The sequence below is a fragment of the Dasypus novemcinctus genome, chromosome 9 (assembly GCF_030445035.2).
Source record: "Dasypus novemcinctus isolate mDasNov1 chromosome 9, mDasNov1.1.hap2, whole genome shotgun sequence".
Classification (NCBI taxonomy): Eukaryota; Metazoa; Chordata; class Mammalia; order Cingulata; family Dasypodidae; genus Dasypus; species Dasypus novemcinctus.
In genome coordinates, this window is record NC_080681.1 from 125,122,640 (window position 1) to 125,143,203 (window position 20,564).

The following is a 20,564-nucleotide window of genomic DNA, read 5'->3' on the forward strand; positions in this document are numbered from 1 at the left end:
CGGGAAATTCATAGATATAACTGATGATCTATTTGTCTTGCAGCATGCCACCCTCTCTCATCCTTCATCTCTAGGCTAGTTCCCATCATTAAATGTTACATTGCCGATGTATATTTTATAAGGTGACCCTGATGGATGTCAGTTTGATATTGTGCAGGGATAATAAGATTGCACATATAATGAAGGGTCGATACACAGAAAAATGTTTACGAGATGGAGAAGGGCAGTTTTAACAGTTTTATAGCTTTCTTTTTTTCCTTTCTCTCTTTTCTTCTTTTGCTGGTAGAATTGTGGTTTTGTTCCAGGAACTAGAAAACACTAAGAAAGGTGATGTGGTGATATAACCACATCTCACTTGCCCTGTTGCTGAATGCTAATAAAATGAATTCAGGAAATAATGTAGTAGTCACTTGTGGGAAAGAAAAACTGATTTCAACGAATTAATTCTTGGGGTTTGGGAGACCTTTCTGAGAAAACAATAATGTTGGCATTGTTACATTTAAAATGTTAATAGTCTTTAATCAGACAGCTCAGTAAAACCAAAAGTAAGTGCCCTGAGTAGGCCCTGTGTGTGGGCTCTGTGCTAAGGGAAGGCTGGTTTTGTCACTATGTTAGGACTGCCTAGGGCTTCTGTGCCAGAGCTTTCTGCAGTGTGAGTGACAAGCATGTAGAGACTGGGGAAAACCACCTGCATGGTTCTGAGTTTGAAGCCACTGCTTTAAATAGATGCTTCTTGCTGGAGGTAATTTGGAAGGATGCTTTGTAGCGTGTGGCGAATATAAAAGTCTCTTGTTCTTGGGCAGAGCCCCATATCTTGTAGGGACTCTTCCTGCTCTAAACCCTGAACTTTCTGCCAGGGAAGGAAGCATCCCTGCTTTGGGAGCAAGAAGCAGGTGAGGGTCTCCTTACTTGGTACATTTCTGACATGTAGCCTCAGCCAAAAGTAGGCCAGAAGGCTCTTCTTGTTGCACAAACCAATGAATGGATGACTGGAGGCTTGGTGAGTGGGTTGGGAAAGGTTGTGGGCCTCCCATATCTGTCTGACATGATCCTTGGAATTTATTTTTGGTATGAGAAGTAGAAAACATTTTCCTAGGCTTCTGATTATGCACCTGTGCCTACCAAATGTGTTCCTGATTTTGGTACCTCTGAAATTGCTTCAGGCTGGTACAGTTCTGTCAAAATCTAGATGGCTGTTTCTCCTTCATTGTTTAAATTGGTGGTTGTCAAACTTTTTAGAGAAGCAGCATGACAGAGTGGTTAAGAGCATTAGACTGGAAAAAGACTGCCCAGGGCTACCACTGCAGCTGTACGAGTTGGCCACAAGATTTCTTTTTGCCCCAGTCACTTTGTTTTTAAAGCAGGCATTATAAAGACATTTATCTAGTATGGGTACCTGTGAAGATTAAAATTAAGATGTGGAAAGTAGGTATTTTTAGTGCTTAGCCAATGTTGTTTTAGATTCCTTAGCCTAGTGAAATGTTACTGGCTGGATTGCTTGCTTGTAAGTCAGCATGTGAAATGGTAGTCTTGGGCTCCTAAGCACATCCTCCTGCCTGCCCATGCCCCGACCTTCAGAACAGCTGCTCCTGAACACCTCCTGCAGATTAAGTTTTCACTGATGAGTGGAAAATGAAACAAAAGTAAGAACGCGTAATTTTTCATAATACTAAATATAATCAAAGAACTCTTCTTATCCTTTTAGAGTTAATTTTAGTTAACATATGTAAGTGAATTTTAATTCTCAGGAAATACACTCATTTCCTCAAATGTTTACTTAACACCTATTATTTTCAAGATGTCCTAGACCTGTAGGGTACTCAGAGGTTAAATGGACACAGACTTTGGGAAATTAGACAAGCTCATTCACGATTACAGCCTAAGGAGAACCTGTCTGTGCCAGGAGGAAAGGAAAAATTAAACATTGTAAGTGTTAAAATAAAATTTAAAAACTTCATGATGATGGATGTCTTACCCTACAGTTAGAGACCAAGGAGAAGAGGCTTCAAGATGAAGGTAGTATCTATATAGAATGGTGCTAGCTTCCTGTAGTGAGGAGGACTTTTGGGACATGGAACTGAGGAGGTGGCAAGGCTTTGTGGGCTGCATGCTGCCAACACAAGGAGAGCAGTGAGGTCAGCAAACCAGCCTTTGTGTTTGGCATAAGCCACAGGCCAGTAGAGGTAGGGAATGCCGTGGTGAGGTCTTCCAAGGACAGAGGGGAAGGTCTGGAAAAAGCAGACTGGCCTGTGTTCTGGAGGCCCAGAGGAACCATCAGTGGTTTGGAGAGGGAGGTAATAAGGCTAAGTTGGGCTTTGGGAAGACTCACCAGGTCTCTGTGGGAGGAGACAGGCCAAGCCCAGTCCATTAGCAGAACCTCAAGTTTTGGACATCTAAGTGGAGGTGTGACCAGAGGTATGATCTGCAATGACTCTGAGGTCAGCAACTAAACCAACATAGGACTTAGGAAATCTCATTATAATTTTGATTGAAAAACAAAACAAAACTATCTAATTCCTTCACACTGTGCACATTTAAATTAAAACACACCGAAAATTTAAATTTAAGAAACTTTTTAAAACATTGCCAACTAGGATTTTTTTTAAAAAGTGGGACGGGAACCTAGTTCAGGAACATCTCTATGGGAATCTTAATCAGGCCTTAACATCACCATCACCATCCATCACTGTCACATCATCATCATCATCATTACATCACATACCTCCAATTTGTCCTTCTTCCTTTCTCCCTTTTCTCCATTCCTTCCTCCTTTTCCCAGAACAGGACCTGAAGGTGGGTAAGAGGAGATGCTTTGCCCAGAAGCAGGCTGCCTCCCACTTTGGATTTAGGTACAGGTGAATCCACCTTTGGGCTTGCCTCACCTTTGGGCTTGCCTCGGACTTACTCCTGGATAGCATGCTAGATCAGGTGCCCTTCCAGCCTCTTGCATGCAGGAGGCTGTGATTCTAGAAGCCACTTCTGTGCTATGTACCTTCAAGCATATCATCATTCTGCCACACACACACTGAGATCACAGAGGTGGTATTTAACAATTAATAGCAGAGCTGGCTGATAGTGTCGGGGGCTCCTTTGGGGATTAGAAGATTCAGTTGGTTAAGGAAAGAAAGAGCCCAAAAGAATACCATGTTAATTATCGTTGCTGGAAGACAACCATTTGCCTGCTAGAAAAAGATCCGTAAAGGGGCTGCTCCTTATGTTCTGCCCAGTGCCAGCTTCTCCCTTCCAGTGTTGTGCATAGTGGTCAGAGCCAGCCTTATACTTTCACTACTTTGAATTCATTTTTGCCCACAAATAATAAAAAATGCAGCTGAAATTCCCAGGCTGTGTCTCATGGACTTCCAGATTGAGGACCTCCAGATGGAGCACTCTAAGGGACAGAGTCCACACAGGCTCCCAGAGGTCTCAGAGTCACGAGGTGCCCTTCCTGTGCCTCCACCGTTCCTGTACCATAATTGGGGGATGAAGTCAGAGAAGCTGCTTTTCACTGTGTTCCTTCCTTCTTCTGCTCCATTCTGGGCCTTGTTTCATAGTTATTCACTGCTTGCTGGAACCTTTGCCTGGAAAATATACACCTTTAAAAAAAAAGTTTTACATTACTCCATCCTGTAAATGATAGGTTTCTTCATCCCCTTTACATGGACCACCAAAGAAGAAACTGTATGATAATTATGGGCCTTTTTTTTTTTCCAACAAAAATCAGAAAACAGATTCTTATTACACATTAGTCCTTAAATTAAAGGTATTGTGTAGAGATCATTTAGCTGCTCTTTCTCTACATATTCATGTTGGAATATTTATTTAGCATATATGAACAGTGTTAATATGTTTTTAGGAATTTAGGTAATTTCTTCTAAATGCTTACTTTCTAACCTTTGCAATCTGGTGTATCATTTGCAGGGCAGAGGCACCCATTCATTAGCCCTGCCACAGCAGGTGCCGTCCCATCTGCTGTCTGAGCTCTCAGTGATGGGTGGGATTAGGTACAAAAGAGCAAAATTCTGGAGTTTAAAACTCAGTGAAGTGAACACACAACGAATGGACACAGAGAGCAGACAATGGGGGGGGGGAAGGGGAGAGAAATCAATAAAATAAATCTTTAAAAAACACACACAAAACTCAGTGATGTGACCTGTCAAATAGCTTCAAAAAGAAGCTGTATTTATAATCCCATTATCCATGAGCAGCATCCAGGCCTACCCCTCCCACCCCCACCTGCTATCTCCCTTGCTGACCCCTTTTTCAGTAAGCAGTGCTTGGCCCAGATAGGACACCTCTTGAAACTTTGCTGTTGAAGAGGAAATTAACTTCACCTTTGGAGAAGGCATCTGTGGGCAGCCCGCAGTGGATACTCCTGTGGGTGTAGTGACCTGGGTAGGCTGGAGACCTGATTAGATTTCCTCCTCCTCTCTCTCCCCTCTCCTAATGTTCTTTCAAATTCATACTCTCTCCCCTGCTATCCTCTACCCCCTCACCACCCCCATGTAGGAGTAGGCAGGTTACTGGATTTCCAAGGCCTTCCTTAACATAGCTATAAAACAGCCAGTCCTCATCATTCATTTCTGCTAGAATTGCCAGGATGGAAGTTAAATACTCCCTGCTCTGTGCATTGAATTGATTGGGGAAGGGGAAATGGAGGGATGCGGTGGGGGATGGGGTGATAAAGGATGGTAATAGTAGAGACAGTCTACATACACCCTGTGCTCCATATGCCAGGGTCCCCTGCCTCATCTCCCATACTTCCAGGTGGGGAGGATCCAGGCCTATTTTAGTGACTGTAAAAATAGTAATCTGTTACAATCACAAAAATAAATTTGAATTCAATCTTGGGTGTACCCTTTTATATCTAATATGAGGCAAAAATAATTGACTACCTTTTTTTTGCCTCCACTCCACCTCCCAGAGGCTCCAAATTCTGAGGGACTTTGGCGGAGTTAAGGCATAGAGAACCTTGGGGAAGGCGTTCTTGGCTCTTGTGCTCAATGTTGAGGACAGGCCTGCTGGCTCAGAATGAAATGAGCCTTTGCTACTTATTTTTTAATTGGGCAGGACAAGTTCCAGGGTCTCATCCCTTAGCATTGTCAGTACCTGAGGAAATTAAATAGCACTTATGTTTGCAAACAACATTTTAGTGAACCAAATGCCTGCAGATAAATTCACCTGCTTGTGAAACAGGAAGGAGACCCAGTCAAGTTGTCTTCTGCAGTAAGGCTTTCAATTCCACCTCCCCCCCCCCAAACACACACACAGTGGAATGTTCACTCAACCCCTGGAACCATGTTGCTATTTTGTTACCCCAAGGTAAAGCAGAGCTGGGCCTAGCCATACCAGGAGAACTTGTGCTTGAGATGGATTTTAGACCTGAAAAACTACCTTTAAGCTGTGAGCTGGCAAGACTTAACAGCCCCATCCCCTTTTGCTTCAGTTTGGATTGCCCAGGTGTAATGTTAGTAAGGCCTGCCCTAGCATTTTAAGTTGTGTGCGAGTGAACTTGATGGATTCTCTGCTAACATAGACCACAGATATAACATGGTCACTGAGGGGGAGGAAACAGCCCTCCTGCGAATGACAAATGGCCTAAGCCCAGGAAGCCCCGTGGCTGGTGCTGGGAGCCTTTTTATGGAAAGTCAGAGAACATAACATGTTTATTTTTCTCACCCTGAGTATGTAGCCTGGGGAGAAGACCTGTGTGTGTGGAGAGGGTGCTTTGGGAGGAAGCTGATACAGAAATGCAGAAACAAAAACTGTAGAATTGCCAGTGGCTTCTTTCATATGATCTTCTGGGAAAATGTAGCCCCGTACCCTGAAAGAAAAAGGAAAGGAATGGGGGGGGGGCGGGGCACAGCTGCTAAATATAGACCAAAGGGCAAATAATATCTCACTATTATACAAATAGCAGTGACCTCACAGATCCCATGAAATATCTCCACAATTCCCCAGGATCTTTGAACCATACTCTTGAAAACCCTCACGTTAGACCTCTCCTCCCTGCTCCCTATTTCTGATGTGCAGGAGTCATAGTGGCCAGCAAAGCTTGTGGGTGAGGATGGGCAGGGCATGCAAGCTGTCTAGCATTATCAACCTTGCCGGCTACTAGCCAGTGGCCTCTCTCTGCAGCCTCTAGTCCTTGAAGACCAAAACATCCTCTATGAAGTTAGAACTGCTAACCTGAGAAGTTATATAAAAGAAACATTTCCTGATATTTGGGCCTTTGCAGAGCAGACACTGTGTAAGAAATATTACTTAGCCTTTCCCAGCAGTTCCCTTTAAGACATTTTGAAAAAAATTTAAAATGTTGGCTCAAATGAAAATCAGATCAAGGGGGAAAATTTCTCTTGGCAAAGCTACAGCCAGTAACTCTGAATTGGAGATGACTTTGCTCCTTTTCTTTCTCTTTTTTACCCAGGCACTAAACCAGTTTAGTTCATCTTGCAGTTTAGTTTTGATGCTGAGATATAAGCTGTGTTGACTGTGAGGCCTTCTTGAGAGATGAGGTGAGGACACTGGGAACAAAGTGATCATTACAGGCCATTCATGTGGACAGCACTTACACCTCTGTGTTTGCTTGCAAGCAGGGGCAAGAGCTAATTTGCAAGGCTGCCTTTGTAGAGCTGCCTTTTGATCAATGATTGCCTGTGTTAATGTTTCAGTAAGTTATTGATTCCTGCAACAGCTTTTGTTCTCTGCAACACACACTATGCACGTTTGATTAAAGTTCAGTTGACTTCATTCCTGGTGAGGTGGTGAGCTGCTTCACTATTTGTAGAACCAAAGCTTTTACTAACATGTTCTTTTGTTTGTGTTCTTTTGTTTGGTGCCACCCATGCGGTCACCAGTATTCTGTTTCTAATCCTCCTAGATTCACTCCATTCTGATGTATAATCCCTTAGTAGACATTACAGTGGTTAAGAGGCAGCTAATAAAACCCAGCCTGGATGTCTCATCTCCCCGATGACCAGAGATGGTGCTACATTATATTTGGGCCATGTCCCTGATGACCATGTGTATTAGTCATCCAAGGAGGGTGCTGATGCAAAGTACCAGAAATCTGTTGGCTTTTATAAAGGGTATTTATTTGGGGTAGAAGCTTACAATCACAAGGCCCTAGAGATCCAAGTCCAGGTACTGTAAGAGGTACTTTCTTTTTTTTTTTTTTTTTTTTAAGATTTATTTATTTATTTAATTTCCCCCCTTCCCCTGGTTGTCTGTTCTTGGTGTCTATTTGCTGCGTCTTGTTTCTTTGTCCGCTTCTGTTGTCGTCAGCGGCACGGGAAGTGTGGGCGGCGCCATTCCTGGGCAGGCTGCCCTCTCCCTTCACGCTGGGCGGCTCTTCCCCATGGGCGCACTCCCTGCGCGTGGGGCTCCCCCACGCGGGGGACACCCCTGCGTGGCACGGCACTCCTTGCGCGCATCAGCACCGCGCATGGCCAGCTCCACACCGGTCAAGGAGGCCCGGGGCCTGAACCGCGGACCTCCCATATGGTAGACGGACGCCCTAACCACCGGGCCAAAGTCCGCTTCCCTGTAAGAGGTACTTTCTCACCCAGAGTCTGTTGTCATGTTTTGATACAAGATGGCCCAGCAGTGTCTCGAAGGATTCAGCCTTCCTCTTCCCTCATAAGGCTCCATGGTTGCAGCTTCTTCCTGTCTCAGCTGCAGGCTGGCATAAGGCTTTCTCTCTCTTCCTGAGGCTCGTTTCTTTCCAGACTCAGCTGGAAGAGACCTTGTCTCTTCACAAGGTCAGCTGTAAACTCTCAGGCAAATGGCTCACCTATCCCCAGGGCTTCAGCATCAAAACCAAGTTCTCTCTGTCTTTTTCTGTGTTCTTCTCTTATCTCTGTGTCTCTGTCTGTGTGAGAGTCTGTTTTTATCAGCCCATGGGGCTGAACCCTGAGTCGCACTCTAATGACATGATTGAATCAAAGCCCTAATCTTAACACTTAATTCAAAGTGTACACTCAGTGGCTCTCATTTTCATCACAGCCAGCCAGAATTTTGAAATTTATATTCTTCATGCTCTCAGCAACTGTAATTTGAGAAGACGGTCTTTCTTGCTTGGTCCTCTTGATCCTTGGCACTCAGGTGATGAAATACATTCTGGACTCTTTATTCTTGTTCAGAAACTCTTAAATATTGCAAAGTTGATGTTTATTTCATTATTAGATTTCTTTGGTTTGTGTCCTAATTTCGTCACATATTAGAGGACATGGTATAGGACTAAGGGTTTAGAGTTTGGAACCTGGACTTTGTAAGCCCTTTTTTCCATCTTAGAGCTGTTTTGGGGCATATCTGCCTCACTAGGCTTTTTGGCATCTCGTTTTTTAATCTGCAAATTATGCTAGCTTATAAAACCATTTGGGATTCTTTCAAAACATTCATATTTGAGAAATGGAAATAATCACAATCACTTGTAACTGAGGCAATGTATTACAAACATACGCAATTTAGGGTTATTAGGGTGGCTACATTTTTTATGGTGTTCAAGTTAGAGGTTTGGCAGAGACCCAGGTAGTACCTTTCTACCTTTCTTCTATTTTTCTTTCCCATCTTTGTTCCCTTCAGTTTCTTATAGCTTCACATTTCCTCCCTCATCCCAGGCCTCTAAATCCCCTGACCCCTAAAATGATGCAGGTTAAAAGAGAAGGGGAAAGAACCATTTTGGTGATGGTGATGGTGATAGTATTTTTCATTCTTCTGTCAAGCCTTGGAACTTGGGCTGTGATTTACTGTGGTATTTGACCTTTTCATCTGATGAGGCAGGTTTCACTGACAAAGTATTTGAAGAATAAACGTGACCTGCCTTTGCTTCCATTCCATATTTTCTCATAGGAAAGCCAGAGCCGGGTCAGTTTTATGTCATGAGAAGTATCTTAATCCCCTAAAAGATTGATGAGTTTTCTCTCTCTAGCCAACACTGAGGGATTACTGTAAACAAATGGGTTTCCAGGTCAGGAAGGTGGAAAGTAAAGTGGCCCAAATCAGGAGAGTCTCAAATCTTGACTGTATGCTTGGGTCATCACAGCCTGAATTTGTAGAATAACCTGTGATAGGGAAACAAATCAGAAAATTCCAAGGTCACTCCCTGCATTTTCCCTTTATGTTCAGTTACCATCTCCTGGAACTGAGAATTGACATGTACGTCTGTATGTGCCTCTGTGTGTGTGTGTGTGTGTGCGCGCACACGTGTGCACGTGCCTGAGTGCACTTACGTGTTCATCCTGGGGGTGGTTGACCCAGAGTAGTGCTTCATCTGTGAAATCTTGACCTGTCCTACTTCCTCCAAGACAAGTCATCCCTGGAGTGTTGCCATCAGAGGCCTGGCCACTATCTGGTGATCTCTTGTTGTTGGTAAGGAATGGGTGGCATTTCTTCTTGAGTTATGCTCCCAATTTAAAAAGAGGACTGCTCAAAATTTAGAGGATTCAAACCCTGATGTCAGAATAACTTCTGTCCTAATTAAATGACAGCACTGCTACCAGAATTTTATTGGAGGGAAGAGAAATAGTAAAAAAGGAGAGATTTCAAAAGTACTTTTTATTAGCACTCATTTAAATTGCTGTCTTAAATGATTTCCTGGGATGAGTGATCAGGAAAAGTAGAGCGGGCAGATGTAGCTCAAGTGGTTGAACTCCTGCTTCCCTTATTGGAGGGCCTGGGTTCGGTCCCTGGTGCCTCCTAAAAACAAAAAAAAACAACAAACAAAAAAAAACAATTCTGGGGAGCCAATGTGGCTCAGTGATTGAGTGCCAGCTTCCTGCATACAAGGTCCTGGGTTCAGTCCCCAGCCCTGGTACCTCAAAAAAAAAAAAAAAAAAAAGACATGGTCACCTAGCAAGTAGTCACCAGTGGTGGGGGAGCTGGCAGCTGACGAGGGAGCCTGGGAAGTGGCTTCCGGCTCCCCAGCTGCAACTTCCCCTTCTCATAACCTTGGTTCTGAGAGACAGAACTGTGAGGCAGTTCCAGCTGGACCACTGGTTTCCAGACCTGGCTGTATCTGAGGAGCACACAGGGAGCTTGTTAAACACAAATGCTCAACTGCGTTCTTTGGGGAATCTCATTCAGTGGATAAGGCCTGTGAATCTGTGTTGTACCACCTCTTGGGGTTGAGTCTGAGGGCCAGCCAGCTATGGGGTCTCTAAGATCTCATGGAGTATATTGGGACTGCTTGAGAAGAAGAGTGGGCCTAAATCAGACTGGTGTAAGAGGGTTAGAATACCCCTTGATGCTGAAAAGGGGAAAGGGCCAGGCCTCTGTCTCCCCTGAGCTGAATTCCTATGTTCAGCTGCCTGGTCAGCATATGTACTGAGATGTCAGAGTAGGCATCTTACACTTAGCGCGTCTAAAACCAGTCTCTTGATATTTCCACCTAAAGTCTACCCTTTGCTGACTCCTCCATTTCAGTAACTCGGCAACTCCGTCTTTTCTATTACTCACACCAGAAACCTTGGGATCATTCTTGATTCTTCCCCTTTTCTCACAGCCCACATTTCACCCATCAGCAAATCTTGTTAGTGTTACCTTCCAAATAAGTCCATAAAGTTCCCATTTTTTGCTGCTTCCTTTGCCAGCACTTGGTCTAAGCCATCATTTATCTGTTGCCTGGATTGTTTCAGTAGTTCCCTAATTGGTCTTTTCTGAACACTGCAGCCAGAGTCTCCTTTAAAGATGGGAGTCTGAGCACGTCACTCCTCTGCTTAAAACCCTTCAGTGGTTTCTGGTCCGCAGTACTGAGGGGCCACAGGTGCAGTGGAGCCCTCTCCTGCTGGAAAGGTGGGGCAGGACCTGGGTACACTCTGCTGGGGTCTCCTCCCTTCTCTCCAGTAGCAGCAACCTAGGGTAGGAGGGGAGGTAGCTGGGTTGACTTTCCTGCTAGTTTCTTTGCTAATTTGCCTGTTCTGGACTTTGAGACATACAGGAAAGAGTAAATTAGGTGCAGACCGGGAAATACTTTGAATCTTCAGGGTGAGAGGTACGGCTTGCTTGCTGGTTTTCTTACAAGGAGCTTCAGATCATGAGGCATTTTTATCATCAATTCAGCCTGAGTTGGAGGCCAGCTGCTGCTCACATAGAGATTTCCATATTTTAAGCTGGTATTTGAGCAAATCCTGTGCTGAGAGAGCTTGCCTGGGCTTCAGGGAGAGGCTTTGACATGCTTGGAAAACATCTTTAAATCAGAACCAAAGCTGTGACAATCTTTTTTTCAAGTGGTGCTTGGAAAGACATCCACAGCTCCAGGTGGTTTATGCTATATAAGTGTATTAGTCAACCAAAGGGTGCTGATGCAAAATACCAGAAGCCTGTTGGCTTTTATAAAGGGTTTTTATTTGGGGTAGGAGCTTACAGATACTAGGCCATAAAGCATTGGTTACTTCCCTCACCAAAGTCTGTTTCCCTATGTTGGAGCAAGATGGCTGCAAATGTCTGCCAGGATTCAGGCTTCCTGGGTTCCTCTCTTCCCGGGGCTTCTCTTTCCTCTGTGTGCTTACTTCACAGGGCTCTAGCTTAAGACTTCAGCATCAAACTCCAGCATCAAAACTTCAATATTAAAAGCCCTCCTAGGGAAGCAGATTTGGCTCAACTGATAAGAGCGTCTCCCTTCCACATGGGACGTCCAGGGTTCAAACCCAGGGCCTCCTGACCTGTGTGGTGACCTGGCCCACACGCAGTGCTGATGTGCGCAAGGAGTGCTGTGCCATGCAGGGGCACATAGGGAGCCCCATGCACAAGGAGTGTACCCCTCAAGGACAGCCGCCCCACATGAAAAAGCGCAACCTGCCCAGGAGTGGCGCTTGCACACGTGGAGAGCTGACACAGCAAAATGACGCAACAAAAAGAGACACAGACTCCCAGGGTCGCTGACAAGAATACAAGCAGATACAGAAAAACACAGAGAGCAGACAATTGGGCAGGGGGGGGCAAGGGGAGAGAATAAATTTTTTTTTAAATCTTTAAAAAAAAACCTCCTATTCCATCCTTTTCCATGCTTTCTAAATGTGAGTCCCCACCTACCTACTGATATAGCCCAATCAAAGCCCTAATCATAATTTAATCACACCCAGGTACAGAACAGTTTACAAACATAATCCAATAGTTATTTTTGGAATTCATAACTATATCAAACTGCTACAATAGTTTATGGAAGCCAGTCAGAAGTTGTTGAATCATAACCATCCTGTAAGAATCTTTAAGGGCTGTGGTCTCACTTTCTAGAAAAATGCACATAATAGTCCAGCCCTGATGTCTTTGCACTCCTCCCTAGCGCATGTGCATTTCCTGCTTTTCCATACCTCAGACGTGCCCACTTCTCTGCCAGCTTACTTGTCATCACCTTGAAAGGCCATTGCCTCCAGGACTGTTTTTTTGTTTTTTGTTTTTTAACTTTTTTAAATTGAAATATATCACTCATACATAAACATACATAAACAATAAGTGTATAATAGTTGTGAACTTACAAAACAAACGTATAACATCAAACATATATAACATCTCACCCTACCAGCAATAACTTGCATTGTTTTTAAATCTTTTTAATTAATGATTACAGAGCATTTTCAAGATTTACTTCTAAACAAAATATTTTTCCCCTAACCAATCTGATTATTATCTTTATATCATTTATATATGAACATACATAAATAATTAAGTGTATAGTAAAAGTTGTGAACTCACAAAGCAAGCGTGCATAACATCATACAGGGGTCCCATACATCAACCCTCCACCAACACCTTGCATTGTCCTGAGATATTTGTTACAAATTATGGAAGAATATAGTCAAAATCTTAGTACTAATTATAGTCCTTATCTTACATTTGGTGTGTATTTCCCCCAACCCACCCTATTATTATTTTTTAAATATATTTTTTAGGACAGAAGTTGTAAACTTATAAAACAATCATGCACATGTGCAGAATTCCCAAACAATACCCTTCCATCAACACACCACTATGTGGTGTGTCATTTGCTACAGATAAAATAATATCATCTGATTATTGCCATGTCTATAGCATACATTTGGCTCACTTTTTCCATACTGCCTCAGTATCAAGACAGTACGTCTTTTGCATAGATGCAAGAATATTATATTATTACTACTAACCACAGTCCATAGGTCACTCTAGCTGTTTTTTTTCCCATGCTTCTTCACATTCCCAACACCCTGCAGTAGGGATATACATTTGTTCTAGCTCGCAAAGGACACTCTTGCTTCTGTACCATCAACCACAATTCTCACCCACCTCTTGGTTTACTGTGCTGTCCAGTTCCTAGATTATTCTCAAGCATTCTGTCACTTGGCATTTACATAACTAGACTACCATTTTCAGTCACATCTGCATTTATAAACTAGCTGTTACTGTGTGTTACCATCCACTCTATACATTTCCACAATTTTACAGTAAAGCTAATTAAGACTTCTATATACATTAAACATCAGTAGTCCATGCAGTCCTTCTCTTATCTCCTTTAAGAATCTACCACCTACCACCAAGTCTTGGAGATATTTTCCAATAATTTCTTCTAGAAGTTTTATGGTTCTTGCTTTTAATTTTAGTTTTTTGATCTATTTTGAGTTAGTTTTTGGAAAAGGTGTGAGATAGGGGTCCTTTTTCCTTCTTTCAGCAATGGATGTCCAATTCTTTCAGCACCATTTGTTGAATGGATTGTTCTGTCCAAGCTGTGTGAGTTTGACACGCTAGTCAAAAATCACTTGACCATACATGTGAGGGTCTGTTTCTGAACCATAAATTTGGTTTCATTGGTCTATTGTGTCTGTCTTTAGGCCAGTACCATTCTGTTTTTACCACGATAGGTAGGTATTATGATTTAAAGTCTGGAGATGAGGGTTCACTTTTCCTTTTGATGATGTTTCTAGCTATGCAGATCTCCTTACTTTTCCAAATAAATTTAATGATCATGTTTTCAATTTTTTCCTTAATGCTGGTGGAATTTTTATCAGGATTGCATTAAATCTGTATATCAATTTGAATAGAATTGACCTCTTAATGATATTTAGTGTTCCAATCTATGAGCGTGGAATGTTCTTCCAGTTATTTAGGCCTTTCTTGATTTAACATTAAGTTGCAGTTTTCTGAATACAAGTGCTTTACATCATTGGTTAAGTTTATTTCTATTTAAGTTTTATCCGTCATTTTATTTTCATCACTCTTTTGACACTTTTTAGTTACTTTTATTGATATAATCTTCATTTCTAGACTCTCTTCCAGGTCTCTCTCCTGTCTTTTCTTTTCAGACTCTAGCACACCCTTTAGTATTTCCTGAAATTCTGGTCTCTTGCTTAGAAATTCTCTCAGGTTCTATTTATCTGTAAATATTCTAATTTCACCCTCATTTTTGAAAGACAGTCTTGCTGGATATAAGATTCTTGGCTGGAAGTTTTTCTCTTATAGTATCTTAAATATATAGACCACTGTCTTCTTGTCTCCATGGTTTCTGGTGAGAAATTAGCACTTAATCTTATTGGATATCCCTTATATGTTATGCATTGCTTTTCTCTTACTGCTCTCAGAATTCTCTCTTTGTCTTTGGCCTTTGACATTGTGATGAGTATGTGTCTTGGAGTTTCTATTTGGATTTTTTCGGATGGGAGTTTGTCGTGCTTCTCAGATAGATATCTAATGTCCTTCAATAGGGTCAGGAAATTTTCTACCATTATTTCTTTAAATATTCATTCTACTCCTTTTACCTTCTCCTCTCCTTCTGGAACACCCATGACACGTATGTTTACATGCCTTTTGCTGTCCTTTAGTTCCCTGAGACCTTGTTCAATTTTTTCCGTTCTTTTCTTCATCTGTTCTTTTGTATGTTCACTTTCAGAAGCCATTTCTTCAAGCTCACCAGTCCTTTCTTCTGCCTCCTCAAATCTGCTATTATATATTCCAGTGTTTTTTAAATTTCATTGATTGCACCTTTCATTCCCATAAGATCTGCTATTTTTCTATGTATGCTTTCAATGTCTGTGTGCTCTATGTGCTCATCCAGTGTCTTCTTAATATCCTTAATCTCTTTAGCCATCTCATTGAATTTATTAAGGAGATTTGTTTTAACGTCTATAATTGTCTCAACTCCTTTACGTCATCTGGAAGCTTATCTTGTTCCTTTAAGTGGGCCATAGCGTCCTGTTTCTTGGTGTGGATTGTAATTTTTTGTTGGTGTCTTCACATCTGGCTTACTAGAGTATTTTTTCTGGGTGCAGTTTTTCTCTTTAGGGCTTCCTTTTGTTTCTCCCTTGCTGGTTGTGCAGTAGGAGCCAAGCATGTAGTTGCTGCTGTAAGCTGTGGAGGCTCAAGCTGCCCTCATTGCCCAGAGACCAATGAAGCTTCTTCCAGCTTTCTCCTTTGTCACGGGTAGGGACAGAGTCATAGCTATGTGGAATAATCCGTGTGCAGGCCTAGACTGTGGTTGCCCAGAGAGACTGATGAAGCTTCACATCCCTTTCTCCCCTGCCTGGGGCAGGGATGGAGCTGCATGTGTGGGCAGCAATTCTATGCAGTGTGGGTCCAAGATGACCGCACTTGCTCTGGTAGACTTCTGATTTTCAATCAGTGCCAGCCCAGTTCCCTGCAGTTATGTGTATAGGTTGGTACAGGGCTCCTCAGCCTCCTCCCTGCCAGAGGCAGGGCTGAAGCCTAGGCGGGCTGCAGGCTGATCTGGTTCCTGCCGACAATGAGAGTTTCAGTCAGCCCCTCACGCTGGGGGTGGAATCAGAATGGCGGCTACTGCCCTGTTTCTGTCTTGGGCTGGTTCTCACCTCAGCTGTTCCCACGGTTATCTCATAACCAGCCAAGTCTCCCAGTCCGTAGCCGAAATCGGCAGCCAACCATCTCCTCCTCCCGTTTCTGGGAAATGGAGCTTCCGATTCCTATCACAGAACAGCTCCTGGGGTGGTTTGTGCCACCAGAGTAGGATAATCACCAGCCTTCACGGCTTGGCCAGTAATTTCTCGGAGAGGCTGGTGCCGGTCCCCGCAGCTTCCTCCCTGCTGGAGGTGGCACAGGGGCCTACGCTAGACCTGCAGTATGATCTGGATGGGAAGAAGCCAGTCCCCACCAGCACTGGGATCCTCAGTCCACCCTGCTTCCCCTCGTGCCAGGCACAGAGTTACGATGGCGGTTCCCAGCCTCTTTCTAACCTGGACAGGCTCAAACCTTAGCTGTTCTCAGGATCATACTGTAGCCCACTGAATTCCCTCATCATAGCTGAAGTTGGTGCCCAACTGTCCCTTGCTCCCCTGTTTTGGGAAAGTGGAGCTTTCAATTCCAGCCGCAGAACAGCTCCCGAGGCGGCTTGTGCCTCCAGTGGAGGATGGCACCCGCCTGCGGGGCGTGGAGCCTCTACTCACAAGTCTTCTCTGCAAATGGGCAGTCTCCTCCTTCCATTCCTTCCACTATGTTGCAGGATGCTCTTCTGGTCTCCTGGAGCCCCCAGACAGGTGCTTGAGCTAGCTGCAGAGAGCTCTGGGTGTTTGCTAACTGCCCTGTAGCAGGAGCTGACTCTAGGAGCTCCTTACTCTGCGGGCATCTTGCTAGTTCTCTCCGGGAGCGTTTTTAACGGAACTTCACCTGTGGGGGATATTCAGCATCTATCATAAGACTTTGTTTCATAGGATCTAGGCTTCTTTGGTTAGTCTCTTCCAACTTTAGTCTTTTCAACTGGATCTTAAGTCACTGGAGAATAAAATCTTTGTCTTCTCTTGGCTCCTCAATTCACAAAACAGTGAGCCTTCAGTGAGGCCTGGCCGGCGCTGGCCAAGGGTCAGGAAGTTCCCACCTCCACATGTGGATGCTCCCAGGGACCACGTGCCAGGGTAAGATAGTGTGGCCTGTTAACTAACTTTCTATAACGTCGTTTAAGTAGAAAGGAACAACATAATCTAGACTCTTTCACTGCTTTATGGGATGCTTTAAAAATTCTAGGTAAAGATACTTTACCTTGAGAGTGATCTTTTAAGACATCAGTCTCTTGTCAGTCATGTTTAGCTGAACAAGGTATTTCCCCAAATAGTCAACAGAACCGTTGCCAGAGTTCCCCCACCACTTCAGGGTTTTCTTTGTTTATTTCTGGGATAGTCTAATTGGCCATGCATTTCTGAACCGTCTCACACCTGTCTGGTATTTCTGGAATGCTGTGAAAAAAACAATATCTGTATACACGTGGACACACACATGCCTCGAATGTAAACTCTGTGAGGGCAGGAATTTTCTTTCCTTTTTGTCTATTGTTTATTGATGTGTCTCAGATGCTTAAAACAATGGTGGTGTCTGGCACATAGTAGGCACCCAACAAATATTTGTTGAACCAGTGAATGTCTTCAATGTCTGGAAGTTATGCTTCGATGGACTGAGGAGACAGGCCCCATTAGCCCAGCCATGGGCAGCTCATTGGTGCATTCCTGAGCAAACCACCCTCCCCTTACAGCTTCAGGAGCAAGCTGCTCTTTGTATTCCTCTCTGGTCTGGTATGGTTGTAAACCCAGCTTCCTCTCCCAAAAGAGGGAACAGTCAGGGGGACATCTAAAAGACAAACCAAACCCTTCTGGATCCTTTAGCTCACTGCCACCTCTTCCTTCCTGCAGGGGGAGCTGATCACCTTCTATTACTACTGGAAGAAAACCCCAGAAGCAGCCAGCTCCCGAGCCCATCGTAGGCACCGCAGGCAGGCTGTATTCAGGAGGATTAAGACCCGCACAGCCTCCACGCCCGTCAACACGCCCTCCAGACCCCCCTCCAGTGAATTCTGTAAGTGGGGAGAAGGTCTTGGCACCTCAATGGGTGTGGGAGACACAGTCACATGCACCTGTGTCTTCCCAGTAGCCTTTGCAGAGGGCTTTGGTTTTGAGCTGATGACCCAGAGATTCGTCTTGTGTGCAAGCCCGTGTGCACGTGTTTGTGAAGCCTCACCTAAATATACCTTTAATTGGGGTGGATGGGTACAGTGTGGAGAGTTTTCAATATTATTTGTACAGTTAACTTTTCTAATGACTCTAACTTGGCTTAATTTTTTTTTTGAAAGTGTTAGGGCTTGGTCTTGGTGTTGGTCTGTGGTAATTTTAGTACTCAAAGAGATTTTTTCCCACCCAGTAGATGATGAACTGTTTTAAGTTCTCATTCTACTCTTATTTTGATAGTAATAAGATCAAATCAACATTTTTTTTCCTCTGAGAAGAAACAAGTGCTTCACTAAGACCTTCTGGGTTCTAAGCTGAAATGCAACCTAATATAACAATGAAGCTCACACGTGACACCTTCTCAACCCCTAACAGCCTACACTGGAGAAAGCTGCTGTTGTGGCAAGGGCACTCCGATGCAGGGGCGTTTAGACTACCCATGCAAACAACCAGAAATAATATAGTAGGATTATGAGAGGCCAGGAATGGGGTGGCGTGAAGTCGAGAGGGGATTCCTCAGGGTGCCTGGGTGAGCTAGGGGCAGACGTCATGGGTGTACTCCCCCCCCCCCCCCAATTCAAATCCAGCCAGTTGTGGACATCAGTGCCTGCACCCCAGGATGCAGGTATGATATCCACCCCTGTCTGGCAGGGCAGGTCCTTGAGCACCACTCCTCACACACAAACTCTGTGTGTTGGTGACCGACCCTTAGTGATTCAAAGTGGGCCTCTCAGATCTGCCCTCCTCAGCCCAAAATGCCACTCTGGCTGGTAGCTCTGAGGTAGGGCAGGCCAGAATTTACAGGGTGGTCCCATGTCTTGGCCAAGCATAATGGCTTCTCTCCTACCCTTCTCTGTGCCCGCTGTGCCCAGTGGACCTGAGTTCAGCCAGCGAGGATGACTTTGACAGTGAAGACAGTGAGCAGGAACTGAAAGGGTACGCCTGCCGCCACTGCTTCACCACCAGTAAGTACCTGACAGCCCCCTGGGGCAGGGCAGGGTGGGCTTGGTGAGGCCGCAGGGGCAGGCCAAGCTTGGGGATGCCTAGGTTCTCAGTGTTTGATGAGTCAAGTTGGAGACCTGCCAGGGGTATCATTGATTTTGCATTTGTGTTGTACCTTGGGGTCACTTGAGAAAAGTGAAAATCTTTATTCAACTGTTTCCCTGTTTAGCAATTGGTGTGGAGCACTGGCCAGTGGGGAGGATGGCCCCTGCTTAAGCTCAAGGTCTGTGGTTCCTGGGAGCCAGCTGCTGGCTCCTCCTGACACCCAGAGATGGGAGGGGGCAGCAGATGTTCCTATGACCCATTCCTGGCACCAGCACAGAGCAGGGCGGCCCCAGCTCCTGTGCTATCCAAGCCCCAGGCTGCTTGGTTCTCTTGGCACGAGGACTGGACCAAGTCCACAGAAGGGCCTCCCTTCTCAGACATCCCCAAGGAGCCAGGTGGCTTCCAAGACTCTTCCTCACACAGCCTCTAAAGATTGGCACCACGGGGGCCGCGAGAACATCCTGCTCTGCACGGACTGCCGCATCCACTTCAAGAAGTACGGTGAGCTGCCCCCCATCGAGAAGCCAGTGGACCCCCCACCCTTCATGTTCAAACCCGTGAAAGAGGAAGACGATGGGCTCAGTGGGAAGCACAGCATGAGGACACGGCGAAGCCGGGGCTCGGTGAGTCCCCCGCCCACTGCTGCAAGCCCGGGGCATCTGGGACGAGGACCTCACCCCTCCAAGTGGAACGCACAGTCTATGGAGTTGGGAAGAGTGTTTCACTCTCTTCTCTCACTCAGGTCTTAGAGGAATTAGTGGATATAGAGCTGAGCTTATTTTACAGAGAGATCTGGGCTCTTGGTTTCTGGCTGCTTGCAGGCTCTCCAGGTCCCTCAGACCTTCCTTTCTCCTTAGCACCAGTGCTCCAGTGTGATGTATTACTGCAACTTTAAACTTTCAGCCTCTTTTAACTTTTTTTTTTTTTTTTTTTCAATTTTTGGTGCAGTTTTGGAAGTTTTTGGTACATTTTTTATGCACCACATAGCCCCTTCTGTTTCCCAGGTTGGAATTGTGGCCGGAGCCTTTTGGGGAGAGGGCTTCTCAGGGCTAGGGCTGAGGTCACTGACAGGGCCTTTCAGTTTGGCACTGGTCTGCCTCGTATCCCATTCTGCCTGTGGTGGGGCTGTTCACCTTCCTCTAACCCTAGCGTCCTGTTAGGCTGCCGGGAGCAGATGAGCCAGCTTTAACCACTGCACCACAATTTCTTCTGAGCCCTCATGGTTTTGCAGAAACATGCTGAAGAGACTGGTGGCTAATTTATTTGACAGCCTCATCTCTTTGGGTCACTTCCATCCTGTCAAAAAGTCAGCGAATGTTTCGTTTATTCTGATGGGGAGAGTGGGCAGTTAGGTGGAATAAACCAAAAGGATGAGATGATTTAAAGATGACTGTGTGGGGTTGTGTTTAGGAAGAACTTTGCAGGGCGTGTTGCCCTCACTGCCCTCCTGCCTCCCTGAAAGCCCTAGTCCTTCCCAGCAGGCATCACACAGGGCAGGGCCTTGAGAGGAATGCTTGGGCTTTACATTGGGTGAGGGGTCACCCACCCCACCTGTCCCCTCAGCTCCACAGTGACCTCCTGCATAATGAGGGCAAG

At 44.8% G+C, this 20,564-nt stretch overlaps 1 protein-coding gene across 16 annotated transcripts in view; it reads left to right on the plus strand.

Annotated features, from left to right (window-relative positions):
• RERE (arginine-glutamic acid dipeptide repeats) overlaps positions 1 to 20,564 on the plus strand; it is a 517,403-nt gene that overhangs the window by 487,818 nt on the left and 9,021 nt on the right. For all 16 annotated transcript variants that reach the window (XR_011649764.1, XR_011649765.1, XM_004481866.5 and 13 more), the window contains 3 exons: positions 17,610 to 17,772; positions 18,794 to 18,886; positions 19,392 to 19,591. Coding sequence is in view for 14 of the 16 variants with exons in the window: in XM_004481866.5 (XP_004481923.1) it covers positions 17,610 to 17,772; positions 18,794 to 18,886; positions 19,392 to 19,591 (456 nt within the window). In the remaining 2 variants the exon portion in view is untranslated. The remainder of the gene's footprint in view (positions 1 to 17,609; positions 17,773 to 18,793; positions 18,887 to 19,391; positions 19,592 to 20,564) is intronic.